The sequence below is a fragment of the Ambystoma mexicanum genome, chromosome 2q (genome assembly GCF_040938575.1).
Source record: "Ambystoma mexicanum isolate Mex_15411 chromosome 2q, UKY_AmexF1_1, whole genome shotgun sequence".
NCBI lineage: Eukaryota > Metazoa > Chordata > Amphibia > Caudata > Ambystomatidae > Ambystoma > Ambystoma mexicanum.
Window position 1 is genome coordinate 56,917,180 of NC_090924.1, and position 18,370 is coordinate 56,935,549.

The following is an 18,370-nucleotide window of genomic DNA, read 5'->3' on the forward strand; positions in this document are numbered from 1 at the left end:
CTCATATCATCATGTTGCCCAATATGCACACGCGCATACTAGCACCTATTCACATTTCTTCCCATAACTGGACTCCAGTCCCCCTGAGGGCTTTAAACCTGTAACGGGTTGTGACTATATTAATGGTGAAAGACACTATACAAATGGCGCATTACATGACAAAGGGTTACATACATTTCCATCTGGCTTCTGCCTCTGTTTTGAGTCCTTTTTCCACTTTTATTCTCTCCCTCTCCTGTGGCCTTCATGTACCAGACATTGTGTGGTCTCTCTTCCTCCCAATTGGCGCCTCACTCATTTTTGGGGCCTCACCTCTTGAATCTGGGTACTCCATCGGTGTGTATCTGGTGAACTTTACATCTGTCCCTTCCCTTTGAACTGGTGGCATCTCCTGTGACAGCCTTGCTCTTCGCCTCATCTGCACGGGTTCTGTCCCTCTCATCTGGCTGTCCCCTACCTGTGGGATATATTTCCTTTCTATCTGACTCTCCACCATCCTCTGCGCGCCCCCCTTCTCTATCCCAACTGACTCCCCTCCTCTCATGTGAGGAAACCTCCTTGTGCCCTTCCAGTCTGCTTCTTATACTCTTCTATGCCTGAAGCTCTGGTGAGGTCTCTCTCATCTGCAGTTTCGCTCTGAACAAGGTTTTCTCAATGGTGATGTATTTGTTTTTCAGAGGTTGCCGCAGACGTCTCCTACGTGAAGAGCGATGTGTCCTCCCGACTTGCGCAGATGGAAGGCGCAATAGTTGGCCTTCTTTCTAAAGTGGAAAACCTGGAGGTGAAGAGAGAGCAGGGCGTAGATGCCACCTGGCCCAGTGGCTCACATATATCGCCCAGAGGAGGGGGCAGTAGCCAAGCAGGAGACAACAGGCCTGACTCCTGGGCATCAGAACATGGCCGGGGTGGAGCCGCACCCTCCAGGGCAACTGTGGCTTTGCCATCTCAACCATCCGACAATGCCATTTGTCCCGCAAAGATCCTGCACCGCGTTTCTAATCTCACGCAGATCCTAAACGGCCACACAGACCTGCTGGTTGAATTATATGAAAGGGTGACAGCTTTGGAAGAGATGAAGAGGCCCACAGGAGAGCAGGGGCCCAGGAGCCCTGACCCATCTGAAGGCAGCGGTGACGGCGATTAATGAGAAATGACTCCAGGAAGCGTCCAGATGCTTCTCGTCTTGTGAAATGATTGTGGGCGATGGGTGGCTTTCCAATCTCCTTTCCAGGTGTCTCCAATCTCACTCGAATGAAGTGAGCGTTACGCGTTGTTCATGGTCATGCCCAATGGCCCCAAAGACCTTAGGGGAGTCTGACACCTGGAAATATGACTTTCTGATGTCAAAATACAACCTTTTGGTTGAAACCCCTGAATCTGTCCCATTTGGATCATGGGATCTCGGCTTCTTTTGAAGGGCCATGCCTGCCCTATTTTGAGAAGAGTGGGTTCCTGCAAGCTGTATAGTTTGCAGGATGCATTAGAAAACAAACAGCGCTCTTCTGATTGGACTGCTTTTCTTTTAGAAACCAGCTGTGATGCAGTGCCTGATTGGTGGCCTCTTCAGTGGAAGCAGCTTCTTAACTATCATTGGACAATGTATAATTTGCAATTCTGATTATGCCTTGCCTAGGCAGTATACATTTCCTCAGAGTCTAAATGTGGAAATTGGGTTGCTTCTTCTACTTATTCTCATTTCTTTCCGTTCTTTCCCAGGGCTCCGAAAATCACTCATGTATAAAGAGGCCTCATTTCTTTACAGATATACTTTCTTTGTTGGGTGAAGTTGTTATGTGTCTCCTTTCTCCTATACGTATTGTCCCTACCCCTACTATAAATAAATTGACCATTTTGTAAAATAAAAAGAATCTCACAGTGTGGCTCTGGTGAATGCTGGGCTTCTAACGGCTCAGTCTGCCTCTGGTCTAGTGTGTTCCAGAAGATTCCCCACGTGTTGGGTGGGTGGCAGTGAAGAACTTTCCATTTCTCAGCAATACAGCATTGAAGGTGGACGGTCCAGAGGCCTGATCCAGTAGGGTGGCTACTAAAGGCAGCAGTTATGCTATGCTGTGTTATTGGGATTCATATCACGCTTCACTGCCCTCCCCATGGTCTGCAGGCCCTCTCGAGGATCTGAAAGAGGGCAGTGTGGATTAGAATTAGTGTGGACAAAGACAAAAGGCATGATAGCTGTGCTGTTGTGTCGGTGCGTGCAGACCGGAAGTACTCAGAGTGTTGTCATGCAGGTCTGTGTCGAGAGCATAGAGACATTTGTGTCCAGAAGGGAGCCAGATGCACTGGGCCACGCAGCAGAGGCGTTGCTAGGTGGTGGCTGAGGGGGCTATAGCCCCAGGTCTCTTGGTTGTATCCCCAGATAGAAGCTCAGGGGCTACAACCAAAAGGTTACCGAGTCCCGACAGTCTCGACATTAGCGTAGCCCCAGATCTTTTCCATACCTAGCAACACCCCTGCCAGGCAGTGGTAGTCAAGCAAGGTGTGCAGGCCTCTGCCATTTTCAAACAATAATGTCAGTGGTCATATCCATGGGACCATTAGGGGGCAGCAAAGGAGAACTATTGGATTTTGATTGATCCACATGTTGATTTTATTCTGCATGTACATCACATGCAGCATAAGATCAAGGTAGGTGCCCCAGAGCGTGGCCGCGTCAACAGGCTCATCACAAGAAGACCGGGCGTGTTCGGCTCCCTTCCCCGGGGTATCAAGGAAGGCATAGGGCTGCATTGGTTACCACAGGAGCCATCCTTCCGAAGAGGGAGATTTTACCAGAAGAAGCTCCCCTCTTTTAGACGTGTTCACACAGGTGGCACGCTTTCACGATGTTTGTGGAACCTCCTCTGGTTTAATCGCCACTGACATGCTTCCTCGCATGTTACCAGGATAAAAATGGCTGCAAAAGTCACACCACCTCCACCAGAGATATTATTCATTATTTATGCGTATTCGGGATGTACGCCACGAGGAATGCTTGATATGCTGCTCTCGCGATGAAACAGCCACAGGTCTCGTTGCAGGCACACCTTCTCGGGTATAATGTGGATTGACACGCAATAGACACGCCTTTTCGGTGTTTACCTCTTCCCACTGGTCTGACAATAGGAAACAGGCCTTTGGGGTCTAATTGCTGTAGACGTGCCCCCTCGCGTGCCGTACCAGGCGTTATTGCACTAGGCACACACTTCCTCAGGTGTCAGCCCAGTAGACAAACCTCCTCGAGAGTCATCATGCCACTAGGGTTATTACAACAAAAGGCACATCTTCTCAGGCATGCGAGGTAATGTCTCTATACAAAAAACCCTCCTGAGGCAAGCACACACTTGACATCATTCTTAGGGTAGTATCACACCAGCCACATTTCATGAGATGTTACCCCGATAGACAAACTTGTCAGGTGTTGTACAATTCACACCTCCTGCAGAATAGTAGGTAGCCCTCCTCAGGCGTTATTTCAAAAGAAACACACGCCGAGCTATTCTGGCAAACTCTTCAGGCAGGTTTTATGGTATTTATGTGTCTGTCATTTCCGTCTCTATTCATCCACATTTATTTTTTGTCATATAAAAAGATCATTCGCAACCAGTATTTTTCTGTGTTTATTCTAATAAAAAATGCATTTATTAAAGCACACATGAAGCCATATAGGAAAGAAATGCTAGCTCAATTTTTTCCTTAACAATAAACGGTTACTCCTGTGACTGCTGCTGCTTTAAGATATGTGCTGTCAGCAATTTTAAGGACTTTAATGCTATTTTTAAACATTATTTACACTCTCCATGCTGCCAATCTGCAATGTGATTGGTCTGCGATGTTTGAGTGGCATCATAGAGAACCAGACAGAAAGACCTGGTTTTCCATTTTTTTCCATTTTTATAAATACAGACAGAAAGCAGATTGATTTCCGTCTGTATTTATATGTAAAAATCAATAAAAACTGGAAGCCTCATTTATAATATACACCTCCTGAGATGTTATTACAATAGACATGCCTTCTCAGATGTTATTTATTTAAATTCTTATAAATTGCTGCATGCCCGTAGGCCACAGAGTGCTCCAAGAGAAGAATGAGAGAGATACCGTAGAACATGAGTTAAAATCTATTTGGGTAGATTGAAGAACAAAGTCTTCACATGTTTCTTAAAGACAGAAATTGATTGAGATGTTTTGATGCTTATAGGCAGTAGACAATGCACATGCCGACTTGGGTGCTAGCTCGATGCAAATGCCTCCTCTGATGTTTTTCCTCCAGACCCGCCCAGGGTGTGATAACACGCGGCCCATCGGGTGCCATCTATAAGCACATGTTCTTTTGCACTATCACAACAGATAGACAGACCCCTGGGATGTCCTTGCAAAAGCTTCTTCTCACTTGTAATTGCAATGGATAGCCCCTACATCGGCGCTTCTGGCCGTTTGCAAACATGGTCTCTCGCTTGACAAATTTCCCCAACTGGGTTACAGGTTATTTATTTTATTCACTTATTACATGTACTTATATCTACTTCTCGTGGTGACACTGAAGGCTGATTCAGAGAGGATTCAGAGAGGATGGGACGGTTGTGCGCTCCATTCTCGCGGATGCAGTTGAGGTTGGGGGGACCTCCATCCCACTCAGATGGGCCCCCAGAGGCAGTACAGTAAGTGGACATATGTACACAGCGATTAATTAACTGAGTATGAGGCAGGACCTACTCAGAGGAAAGGCAAACCTCTTGTCCTCCCTGTTTAAAACCAAAATGTTTAGGACTTATGCACAACATGAGTACACCAAGCAACAAGTATTATACGTGTTGAGGCCCCAATCATGGAATCCAAGAAGTGTACAGTTGAAAGGGTTGTCTGGCGGGTCATCATCTCTTGCTAGTGGTGCTTCCGGCCGCTGTACACGGGTGTACTCCTATTTCACCAGGTGTGTACCTGAAGCATTGCAGCAATGAACTCTCAACAACACTCACATGGGAGCCGATTAAAGAAGCAAGTCAGCTGCCGCAAGTTTGTCTATTAACGCCCCACAGTTATTTGTTCCTAGTTGTCATCTGCTGCGTATTATGCTTGTCTCACCCACCCTGGAGAAGCTATGCAAGTCCCGATTATTAACCCCGCTTCATTTTTTAAATACTTTATTTATTTTATTTAAGGTATTTTCTATAACTCCATTCCCTTATCTTCTGGGCCAACAGCGCTCACTTCACTCTGCCACTCTTGGCTCAGTCTGAGCAGTCAGAGAATGAACATTCTGAAGTTTGACCCGGGGTCAACATATAGAAATGTGCAGGCAAATAAACAGCTGAACTTCCAAGATTTTGCCAAAGCACACTTTTGAGCCACTCATACATCCAACATTTCATTATGTCCCAACTTACAATCATCCAAATCTGCCTTGTAACCCCAACTTTTGGACATATCTGTCTCCTTCCTTTAGCAGAACTCTGGTCCACTGAACAGCGCTAGCATAGACCCCTGATATTCCCAAGCATTCTTCCCCCGCTGTATCCCTCCCTCCATGTGTTTGAACCCCAACTTTCAGACATATCTGTCTCCTGCCTTTAGCAGAACTCTGGTCCACCTGCAGGCTGGCATTGACCCTGATTTTCCCAAGCATTTTTTTGTTTTTTTTGTTTTGTTCTTGGTTCCATTATATCATAACAGAACCTTTACAAAAACATAATCTCATATAAACATTACAGTATTTACATTACAAGAATAGAATACTTTGCAATGTTTGTCCATGATACATCAAATGTAAATAGATGCAACTTGTGGTTTGAAATGCTTCATGGTAACTTGACGGTTTGAAAAATACGTATTAATGAATTTTTGAGAATTATTTGTGAATTAACATGAAAACCATTTAAATGTCTAAATACTCAGGAAGTTTTTAAGAAACAATGAGTTGAAACAATAGTCTATTAATAATGTTGTTAATTAGCAATAATTATGTATATAGAGAAGTATTAGACTTAAAGTGTTTTATATGAATTATCCGTTTTTAGCTGTCTTATGTATTGTTGGTTCGGTTTTGTATTAGACAAATGTCTTTTAAAAAGTGTAGTATAGTCTATTGGATCTTCCTCTTTTTTATGATGTATCTTTACGTAAACTTTTTCTACTATTCGATTGTATTATGAAAAGAATTTATTTTGTAAAGGTTTGTATAAACCAAAAACAATAAAGATAATAATAATAATAATAATTTACATATCAAGGAAAAGATAAGAACATCATACAATAAAATGTAAAAGACTTTTTAAAAGCTTAATTGTAGAAATGAACTTTGATAATTCATACCAATTGCCTGTGTGTAAACGAACACATCCTAGCAAATATAATGAATTTGATATGGCAGTACAAAATGTCTTACATTAGTGAAAAAACCTGTTAAACGAAGGTTACCAACGAATCCCATGAAACATTCTCAAAATTGAATCGTGGCATAACAGTTCAAAAAATGGAAGACTGGCTTGATAATATCTTTACACAGTATTACAGGCATTAGCATAAATGATTAGTTCCTTTTCTATCAATTTGCAAAACCTCATTAATGCATAAGTCAAAGGTTTATGCGTGCGTTGCATCATTCTAGCCCATAGGAATGTTAAACAGTCGATGTAGTGGACATTCACAAATTCCGTGAGTAGAACAGTTTGTGTATGTGTAAAGTGCGGACAGTATAAACTCAAATGCTTGAGTGTTTCAGTGGGTTCGGTACATGAGGGGAATCTACATCGATTTCTATCCACTTGCATGCTGTTCTTATCCCAATTTGAGATCCTTTCTTTGGTGTAAAACAGGTTAAACTTGAACCATAGGTAGACTTTTCTCGTATGATTGCAAGGAAACAAAATTACGTGCTCGTATCTAGGTAGACGCTTTTCAGTAAATAGATAGTATTCCTTGTACAGCTTACATGTACCTATTTGTACGATCGTTGAACACCAATCAAGTTCAAATAACTTTTTTTTTGGCATGAGCAGGTCTAATGTAAACATCATCCACAGTGATATGGGCCTCGTTCAAGATGTCCTGTATTTTGGCCTGGTATTGGACTAGGGGAATCGTAGGCTTTGATTCCATCGTTTTCCTCATATCAATGAATAATGAGGAGACGCCATTTCCAACGAGTGGATAATGCTATTAGACCTAGCTCATGTCTAAGGGCCGCGTTGGGCAGAGACATTGGAAGACACATAGCACTTTTCAGGGCTGTGCATTGCAATTGATCCAAAGTCGGACCCATTTCACCTAAACAGATATCCAGTGCATATAGAATAACACTTTCAATATTTAGCGTTAGAAACTCGATGACAGGAGTTAGAGAAAATGTACAATATTTTGCATGGATTAGTTTTAACTCTGATGTTAACGGTCTGATTTTCTTTTTTAGTATGTCCGTCCACATTCTGATTGAGTTTTTCTCTGAAAGGTGGTATCCAAGATAGATGGTATCAGTGACGGAGGGGATGGTAGTACCCATGATCTTCCATTGGAACTTGCCAGTTTTCTTCCGAATTCCAAATTTCACCACCGCAGTTTTGGCCGGATTGGGCGTTAAATTATGTTCAGTCGTATACTGTTCAAATAGTCTGAGTTTCAATTGCAGACCTGCAGGAGTGGGGTCGAATAAAATAATGTCGTCCGCAAAGGCGATCCATTTTAATTCCAGCAGGCCAATTTTTACAGAAAGCAAGTTTTCTTTGTCCCAGTCTTTGTCAAGGTCTGCAAGGTATCGATTGAAAAAGGTAGCGGCTAGGTTGCACCCTTGTTTCAACCCCAATTCATTCGAGATCGATTTAGTTGTACGGCCTTCAGATGTGATTTTGATTTTATAAGAGGTGTTGGAATGTAGCGCTATAAACCAATATATTAGTACTCGTGGAATTCCCGTTTCGGTAAGTTTGATCCATAATAGATTCCGTTCCACATTATCGAAGGCAGAAGACATGTCGATAAAAGCAATGTAAACTGGATTTGCAGATGTTTTTTTCGCTCCTGCAATTGTGAGGGCCATTATCATAGCATTGAGCGAAGTGCTCATCCCTTTCCTAAATCCTGTTTGGTATTTAGAATATAGTGCATTCGTTTCAATGTGTTTTTCCAAATCATAGAGCAAGAGAGTTGCAAAGAGTTTTGCCTCAGTGTCGATTAAGGCAATAGGCCTGTAATTCTGGGGTAGAGAGGACTCGCCTTTTTTGTATATCGGTATAATATTGGCCAATAACCAGGAAACAGGCACTACGACTTGATTAAGAATGGCCTGAAATGTAACTTTTAAAATTTCGGCCCATAAGTCGGGATCTGTTTTGTACAGACAGGGCGGAAAGCCATCCGGGCCAGCTGATTTAGAATACTTAAGTTTGGAAATGGCCCATTTAAGATCTGTGATTGACCAGTTCAGACGAGGCAAGCCCTGATATGATAGAAAGCTGGGAGATAGATCTCCGAAATTTTAGAGGAATCCGAAATTTTTGTGTGATGTAGGTAGTCCAAGTAGATTCTGCTACAGAGTTGGGCATAGGTGGCAATACTTGATTCTGATTACTCTTAATAGTTCGCCAGATGGTCCGCGTATCGTGTTCCGATATAGCCCTAATGAGTGTGCAATTGATCGCATTGCATCTTAATATTCTTGTATGTTTTAAGGCTTGTTTGTAAGTGAGCAAAATTCGATTCCGCTGTATTAGATACCTTTCATGAGATAGGTCAAGTTTTTTCAGGTGTCGAAGAGCCTTGTTTTTTTCACGTTTTTGTGCCTTAAACAGAGGGTCATAGGACTGTGAGTGAGAAGAGGTAGGCATATTCTTACTGAAATGTATTAGAGCTACATGAATAAGTTCGAAATATATTTTCTGGAGGTCGCTGGTAGAAGTACCCTTGGTGATATTGCGGTTGGCAATGGCCTGAGTTATATATTGGACGAAACGATTACATAAACCTTGACTCCATCTGAGGGAAATTGGCAGGCGGTCGATTTCTGCTAAGACTATGGAATGGTCAACTGCCAATAGCGGACATTTGAATTTCATATCGCCCAATAGTTGAGCGTGGTCTCCATAAGTAGCCTGCTTAATTGTTAACAGAGATGAAATTAGGAGCAAATTGTGAGAAGCAAATATGAAATCGATCGTTGAACACTTTGGATCTCTTGACCAAGTAGTCCAAGTTGACTTTTGATTAGGTGCGATAATATCTAAGTCCCAGTCCCTTAGGAAATTCCTCCATATCGCACCTCTTCGCTTGGATATTAGATTAATTTTAGAGCCCCTTAACTCTTAATTTGTCCTGCAGTCACAATTGAAATCTCCTCCTAAGATTATTTCGACATCTTGGTATTCATGGGTCGTAAATTCCAAGCATTTCGCGACTGTGTCGATCATCGCTTCAATTGAAATATGCACAGGGTTCCAATAAATCGTAATTACGATAAGATGGCGATATTTATTAGTGTTTGTGTTGAGTAATATCGCTATCAAGTTACATGTTTTCCAAATAGTTTTTGAGCTAAACATTAGGGCGTTATCCACAGCTATCAATACGCCTCCGGACGGTCGGCCAAGAGAGGATCGTATGACTGGTATGGAGTGGATGGTGCAGTCAGGCAGCGTAAGAGCAGTGGTTTTCATAGTTTGTTGTATCATCAATATAGCAGGACGGTTGTGTGGATCTACCATTGAGTACCATTTCATAAGATTAAGGTGACCACATGAGTTCCAAGACTGGAAGGTGAGATAGGTTTTTGTGGGCAGCTACAATGTCGTGGCAGATTCCTTTGGTTTTAAGAAATCGAATTGAGCATTTGAGCTAACCAAGGAAGGTCTTGAGAAATGCCCACGCTGTTCAGTAATTCATTGATGATTGCATTTTCGTCGTCATTAATGTTCGCAAGCAGGGTGGATCGCATTTGTAAAATGGCATCTTGCTGACATTTATACTGAATAAAATTCTTGGCTTCCTGTTCATTTTGAAGAGAACTTAAGGAGAGACCTTCATCTTTAATTCCTTCCCTGTTGAACCATAGGTATTTCATGGCAGCTTCGGAGGTCAAGTAACACACAGCACGGTAGTTGTTTTCTATTGATAATGATACTCTCAGAATATCTTCTGATTTGAACATTTGCAATTGCTGAATTTGGGTAAAAAGTGATAGAAGAAATGCTCGATTAATACATTTTTTCCCAAGAGCGTCACAATTCCCTTCGAATCCTAGTAGATGATGCTTTTCCATGTTGGTTTCTTGATTCCTGTCTGTAGGGTAATTAAGAGATTTTGTTTGGGAGTCCGAATTATTAGTAGTTGGAAGCGCCATATTTTCAGAACAAATCATGTTTGAATTAGTTGATATATTGTCCAAGGCTACTTTCGAGGATCCCTCGTGAAGTTCTTTTCGTAAAATCTCTAGGATGTCGTGATAATTTTGCACCGTGGTGTTCTGTGCTTCAGGGAAGCATTTGCTCAGAGCAAGACCCTGTACCGATATGTGATTGTGGTCAGCAGGGAGTGGTTGGCACTGGGCATCTCCTGGGTGCTTGATGGCGCAGAAGTTGGTTCAACGAATGGCAATGCGGGGAAAGTACATTCCTTTCCCCGTCCGTTAGCTACTATCATTGGTCGAGGTGCGCTAGAGGGATCTGTTTTTTTAGGAGTAATTATGGAATGGTTTAATTAATTTAAACAGGCTTCACTGTATGTTTTTTTCATTAGAGCAGGAGATGATTTCAGAAGCGGTGTGTCGTCAAGTCGGGTAGTGCGACTTCTACCACCTATTGGAAAGTAATTGGCTAAGCTTGTTTTCATTCCAATCAATTAAGATGATGACGGCTTGTTAGAAGACTTTAAAAGCAGTGGCTGGAATTTCGCAGTCACATTGACTTTTTTATGTCCTGCTTTGAGTGTTATTGTGTTCTCAATCTGCACTGACTGATCTATTTCACGTTGCTTAGTGTCCAATTCAGCTAGATCAATGTTTTTGGCAGGTTTTGATTTATCCATCAAGTTAGAAGTTATTTTCATATTTCTTGCATTTTGAGGTATGTCGGGGATGGAGTTCATCGACGGGATTAGGGCTTCTTGGCTTTCTTTTGAGAGTTGTTGTAGGTCAATGTGGTCTTCGTCAGATGTTATTTCGATGTTAGTGGCCGTTGTTGGGTTGACTAACTCATTTTGACGATTAGGGCCTTTTAACAATCCGTCTTTACGCCTTTTGGCATACCTTTTGACAGCTCTTTGATGTACTTTTTTAGCTCTCCAAGACATGAAACTGATATTTTCTTTTGGTGGCAGTTGGTCATTTGTTTCAGGCTTCATTTGTTCAAGTGCATTGAGCAGTTCAGTCTGACTATCAGGGCAGACGTTAGACTGGCTGAGTTTTGGAGCATATAGCGCTAAGATGGTATTAATTTTTTCAATCGCTGTTTTTAAGTCATTTAGCTAATTTTGGCAGATGCACGTAAGAGGCTTCATTGGTGCCACTGAAGGAATTGGAGGAGACATAGAGGATGGTTCAAGGCAGCATTGCATGTTTTTATTTTTTTAAGGTTGGCTGGGACGTAGATTTATAGTTTAAACTCAGCTCTTCTTTAAAGGGATGGTCTAGTAAAAATTTTTATTTAAAAAATAGATAGGCAACATGAAAAAAAAATACTAGCATTCTCTGTTTTAAAACTTCCTATGTAAAATTTTGAGCTATTCAAGCTCAAAATTCGCAAAAGCAAGCACATGGGCGCATCCATTTTGTGAAATGGAGGCCCTCCTGTGCTGGCTTTTGCTTTTGCGGCACTAATGAAGGAAAAGCCAGCCAGCTGTAGTAAACAAAGACTACCGCTGGGTGGCTTTCCCTTCATTAGTGCTGTAGGTGGAAGACGGGGACCGGAGACCAGAGCAGGAAAGCTGCAGCTGAATCTGGAGGAGCCCGGAAAACTTAGAAATAAAACCGCAGCTTTAAAAACGTTGTATTTATGTTTGCGGTCGCTTTTGAAGCGACCGCAAACATAAATACAACGTTATTGTGTTGGAAAACGCTGCGGTTTTTCTTTCCAAATTTCTCAGGCTCCTCTCGGAGGAGCCTGAGAAATTTGGAAAGAAAAACCGCAGCGTTTTCCAACACAACTGCGTTGTTTCTGCCTGAATCTGCTTTCCCATTTGGGGCTCTCGGGCTCCCCCGAGAACCCCAAATGGAAAAGCAGATTCAGGCAGAAACAACGCGGCATTGCGGAAAACAACCGCGTTGTTTCTGCCTGAATCTGTTTTCCCATTTGGGGCTCTCGGGCTCCTCACAGGGAGCCCGAGATCCCCAAATGGGAAAGCAGATTTAGGCAGACAACGCAGCATTTAGCATTTCCCATTTGGGTCTCTCGGGCTCCCCACGGGGAGCCCGAGAGCCCCAAATGGGAAAACAGATTCAGGCAGAAACAACACGGTTGTTTTCCCCACGGGGAGCCCGAGAGCCCCAAATGGGAAATCAGATTTAGGCAGACAACACAGCATTTAGCATTTCCCATTTGGGTCTCTCGGGCTCCCCACGGGGAGCCCGAGAGCCCCAAATGGGAAATCAGCTGCAGGTAGAAACACTAAGCTGCATGTAAACATAACCGCGTGTGTTTCTGCCTGCTGTGGCTTTCACTTTGGGTCTCTGGTGCTTCTGGGAGCACCGGAGACCCAAAGTGATAGCCACAGCAGGCAGAAACACACGCGGTTGTGTTGGAAAACGCTGCGGTTTTTCTTTCCAAGTTTCTCAGGCTCCTCCGAGCTGGAGGAGCCTGAGAAACATGGAAAGAAAAACCGCAGCGTTTTCCAACACAATAACGTTGTATTTATGTTTGCGGTCGCTTCAAAAGTGACCGCAAACATAAATACAACGTTTTTAAAGCTGTGGTTTTATTTCTAAGTTTTCCGGGCTCCTCCAGCCCGGAAAACTTAGAAAAAAAACCCACAGCTAGTGCTTATTTTAAAAAAATAAATAAATAGCACTTACCGAGATTCAGCTGCAGCTTTCCTGCTCTGGTCTCCGGTCCCCGTCCTCCGCATACAGCACTAATGAAGGGAAAGCCACCCAGCGGTAGCCTTTGTTTACTACAGCTGACAGGCTTTTCCTTCATTAGTGCCGCAAAAGCAAAAGCCAGCACAGGAGGGCCTCCATTTCACAAAATGGATGCGCCCATGTGCTTGCTTTTGCGAATTTTGAGCTTGAATAGCTCAAAATTTTACATAGGAAGTTTTAAAACGGAGAATGCTAGTATTTTTTTTTTATGTTGCCTATCTATTTTTTAAATAAAATGTTTTACTAGACCATCCCTTTAAGATTTTTTAATGTGTCAGCAGCCATAATGAACCCTTCAATAAGGTAAATTTTAGATGACATGTGTAAGAGCATTGCTTTAGTCTCCCTTAATTCTAAATGGGTCAAATCATGACCTTTGTCCAGGAAATCTAAGATTTGAATGATCACCGGGAAGGTGTTTGGAGAGTGGTGTATCGTGTCCTCCCTTTGACTCACATCAACAAGTGGTTGTGATTGGGGAGTTTTGGCATGCATTACCTCAGATTCGGGAGAGTAGGTGATTAGAGACGGAGGGAGCTCTTTGTTAATATCATCAACAATCTCAATACTGGCGTCTAAGAGGCTTTTAGAAAGTTTTGGTAGATGTGATTGAGAGGACATGCGCTTCTTAACAGAGTTGAATACTACAGGAGTCAAAGTGCCGATGGAGCGACACACGGCTTGATCTAGGGCATCCATTTTTTCCATAGTTATCTCAAATTGCCTTTTACCACTTTCAAAGGCCAAAGGTGATTCTGAACAGCTTCTGAAATCGTCAATAGCTTTGCATATTTCGGGGCTAATAGAACAGGTAGGTACTAAAGGCTCAGAAGGGGCAGAATCTGGCATATGAGTGGAATTATGAGGGCTGCCTTGAGCATGAATTTGGGCACCATTGAAACATTACGGGGCGAAAATATGTCTTCATTAGGTAAATTTGATGCATGAGCTTCTGATGGGGCCGGCTCAATGTATGAGGTTTTCCCATGGCATATTAGGGAATCAATGCTTGTAGAAGAGAGCAAGAGAGGGGTAGTCAAATTGCCCTTAGCGCTTCTCAAACCACTAGCCATAGTTGCGATTTTCGTGACAATAGTTATTACGAACTAGGTAATAATAGTTGAGTAATAGTAGAAGTGGCACAAACTATTATCCTTACAAATGCATCAATTAGAAATATAGACCCTTAAAAAATAACTAGAACCATAGCAAAGAAAAAAGTTAAAGATAAGAGCAGACAAGTAACATATGCAACAATGAGTATTATTTTTCCCCCTGTTACGTAGCAGTAGATTGCTGAGGGCCACTAGCTACAAGCTACCAGCTACCAGCAAACAGCATACTTTTGTGTACTTCCGTGTGCGCTGCACACACAGATTTTGAAAGAGAGGGAGGCGAGTCAAAGGTGCTGCTTGATAGCACTGGCCCAATCAGTAGCAGGCTGAAAATAAGTGAGAGGGGAAGAATTTAGTGTGTACAATAGGGAGTTGATAGAACGCTGGGTGTTATAACTTCACATCAATAAAGTCAATGAAATATATTTACATCAGGCAATTGAAGGTCAGGCAGCTTCCGTGTGCCTGAGAAAGACGTCCGCTCTGCAGGAGACTCGCCGCACGGCAAGAAGAGTCCTTGTAAGTCCATGACAGCAAGCAGGCAGGCAGGTCCAGGGAAGTCCTTCTCACCAGCAAACAGCGTACTTTTGTGTACTTCCGTGTGCGCGCGCGTGTGCGCTGCACACACAGATTTTGAAAGAGAGGGAGGCGGAGTCAAAGGCGGGCTTGATAGCACTGGCCCAGTCAGTAGCAGGATCAGGCAATTGAAGGTCTGGCAGCTTCTGTGTGCCTGAGAAAGATGTCCGCTCTGCAGGAGACTCGCCGCACGGCAAGAAGAGTCCTTGTAAATCCGTGACAACAAGCAGGCAGGCAGGTCCAGGGAAGACCTTCTCACCATAAAACAGCATACTTTTGTGTACTTCCGTGTGCATTCTTCCCCCACTGCGTCCCTCCCTCCATGTGTTTGAACCCCAACTTTAGGATATATCTGTCCGCTGCCTTTAGCAGAACTCTGGTCCACCTAACAAAACTAGCATATACCCCTGATATTCCCAAGAATTCTTCCCCCCTTGCATCCCTCCCTCCTTGTGTTTGAACCCCAACTTTAGGACATATCTGTCTCCTGCCTTTAGCAGAACTCTGGTCCACCTAACAGGACTGTCATAGACTCTTGATATTCCCAAGCATTCTTCCTGCGCTGCATCCCTCCCTCTTTGTGTTTGAACCCCAACTTTAGGACATATCTGTCTCCTGCCTTTAGCAGAACTCTGGTCCACCTAACAGGACTGGCATAGAACCCTGATATTCCCAAGCATTCTTCCCCCGCTGCATCTCTCCCTCCTTGTGTTTGAACCCCAACTTTAGGACATATCTGTCACCTGCCTTTAGCAGAACTCTGGTCCACCTAACAGGACTGACATAGACCCCTGATATTCCCAAGCACTCTTCCCCCGCTGCATCTCTCCCTCCCTGTGTTTGAACCCCAACTTTAGGACATATATGTTTCCTGCCTTTTAGCGGAACTCTGGTCCACCTAACAGGACTGGCATAGACCCCTGATATTCCCAAGCATTCTTCCCGCGCTACATCCCTCCCTCCTCGTGTTTGAACCCCAACCTTCGGATATATCTGTCTCCTGCCTTTAGCAGAACTCTGGTCCACCTAACAGGACTGGCATATACCCCTGATATTCCCAAGAATTCTTCCCCTGCTGCATCCCTCCTGCCTTGTGTTTGAACCCCAACGTCCAGACATATCAATCTCCTGCCTTTAGCAGAACTCTGTTCCACCTAACAGGACTGGCATAGACCCCTGATATTCCCAAGCATTCTTCCTGCGCTGCATCCCTCCCTCCTTGTGTTTGAACCCCAACTTTAGGACACATCTGTCTCCTGCCTTTAGCAGAACACTGGTCCACCTAACAGGACTGGCATAGACCCCTGATATTCCCCAGCACTCTTCCCCCGCTGCATCCCTCCCTCCTTGTGTTTGAACCCAAACTTTCCGATATATCTGTCTCCTGCCTTTAGCAGAACTCTGGTCCACCGTTCAGGACTGGCATAGACCCCTGATATTCCCAAGCATTCTTCCCGTGCTACATCCCTCCCTCCTCGTGTTTGAACCCCAACCTTCGGATATATCTGTCTCCTGCCTTTAGCAGAACTCTGGTCCACCTAACAGGACTGGCATAGACCTCTGATATTCTCAAGCATTCTTCCCGCGCTACATCCCTCCCTCCTCGTGTTTGAACCCCAACCTTCGGATATATCTGTCTCCTGCCTTTAGCAGAACTCTGGTCCACCTAACAGGACTGGCATATACCCCTGATATTCCCAAGAATTCTTCCCCTGCTGCATCCCTCCCGCCTTGTGTTTGAACCCCAACGTCCAGACATATCAATCTCCTGCCTTTAGCAGAACTCTGGTCCACCAAACAGGACTGGCATAGACCCCTGATATTCCCAAGCATTCGTCCTGCGCTGCATCCCTCCCTCCTTGTGTTTGAACCCCAACTTTGGGACACTTCTGTCTCCTGCCTTTAGCAGAACACTGGTCCACCTAACAGGACTGTCGTAGACTCTTGATATTCCCAAGCATTCTTCCCCTGCTGCATCCCTCCCTGCTTGTGTTTGAACCCCAACTTTAGGACATATCTGTCTCCTGCCTTTAGCAGAACTCTGGTCCACCAACAGGACTGACATAGACCCCTGATATTCCCAAGCACTCTTCCCCCGCTGCATCCCTCCCTCCTTGTGTTTGAACCCAAACTTTCTGATATATCTGTCTCCTGCCTTTAGCAGAACTCTGGTCCACCTAACAGGACTGGCATAGACCCCTGATATTCCCAAGCATTCTTCCCCCGCTGCATCCCTCCCTCCTTGTGTTTGAACCCCAACTTTAGGACATATCTGTCTCCTGCCTTTAGCAGAACTCTGGTCCACCTAATAGGACTGGCATAGACCCCTGATATTCCCAAGCATTCTTCCCGTGCTACATCCCTCCCTCCTCGTGTTTGAACCCCAACCTTCGGATATATCTGTCTCCTGCCTTTAGCAGAACACTGGTCCACCTAACAGGACTGTCGTAGACTCTTGATATTCCCAAGCATTCTTCCCCTGCTGCCTCCCTCCCTTCTTGTGTTTGAACCCCAACTTTAGGACATATCTGTCTCCTGCCTTTAGCAGAACTCTGGTCCACCAACAGGACTGACATAGACCCCTGATATTCCCAAGCACTCTTCCCCCGCTGCATCCCTCCCTCCTTGTGTTTGAACCCAAACTTTCTGATATATCTGTCTCCTGCCTTTAGCAGAACTCTGGTCCACCGTTCAGGACTGGCATAGACCCCTGATATTCCCAAGCATTCTTCCCCCGCTGCATCCCTCCCTCCTTGTGTTTGAACCCCAACTTTAGGACATATCTGTCTCCTGCCTTTAGCAGAACTCTGGTCCACCTAATAGGACTGGCATAGACCCCTGATATTCCCAAGCATTCTTCCCGTGCTACATCCCTCCCTCCTCGTGTTTGAACCCCAACCTTCGGATATATCTGTCTCCTGCCTTTAGCAGAACTCTGGTCCACCTAACATGACTGGCATAGACCTCTGATATTCTCAAGCATTCTTCCCGCGCTACATCCCTCCCTCCTCGTGTTTGAACCCCAACCTTCGGATATACCTGTATCCTGCCTTTAGCAGAACTCTGGTCCACCTAACAGGACTGGCATAGACCCCTGATATTCCCAAGCATTCTTCCCGCGCTACATCTCTCCCTCCTTGTGTTTGAACCCCAACGTCCAGACATATCAGTCTCCTGCCTTTAGCAGAACTCTGGTCCACCTAACAGGACTGGCACAGACCCCTGATATTCCCAAGCATTCTTCCCCGCTGCATCCCTCCCTCCCTGTGTTTGAACCCCAACTTTAGGACATATCAGTCTCCTGCCTTTAGCAGAAATCTGGTCCACCTAAAAGGACTGGCATAGACCCCTGATATTCCCAAGCATTCTTCCCGCGCTACATCCCTCCCTCCTCGTGTTTGAACCCCAACCTTCGGATATATCTGTCTCCTGCCTTTAGCAGAACTCTGGTCCACCTAACATGACTGGCATAGACCTCTGATATTCTCAAGCATTCTTCCCGCGCTACATCCCTCCCTCCTCATGTTTGAACCCCAACCTTCGGATATACCTGTATCCTGCCTTTAGCAGAACTCTGGTCCACCTAACAGGACTGGCATAGACCCCTGATATTCCCAAGCATTCTTCC

General features: G+C 44.3%; 1 protein-coding gene across 1 annotated transcript in view; it reads left to right on the forward strand.

Annotated features, from left to right (window-relative positions):
* The window catches only part of LOC138568919 (uncharacterized), a 144,178-nt gene extending 142,310 nt beyond the window's left edge, over positions 1-1,868 (forward strand). The window contains exon 3 of the mRNA XM_069646697.1: positions 678-1,868. Coding sequence (XP_069502798.1) covers positions 678-1,144 — 467 coding nt within the window. The 3' untranslated portion in view covers positions 1,145-1,868. The remainder of the gene's footprint in view (positions 1-677) is intronic.
* Positions 1,869-18,370: the final 16,502 nt, after the last annotated feature.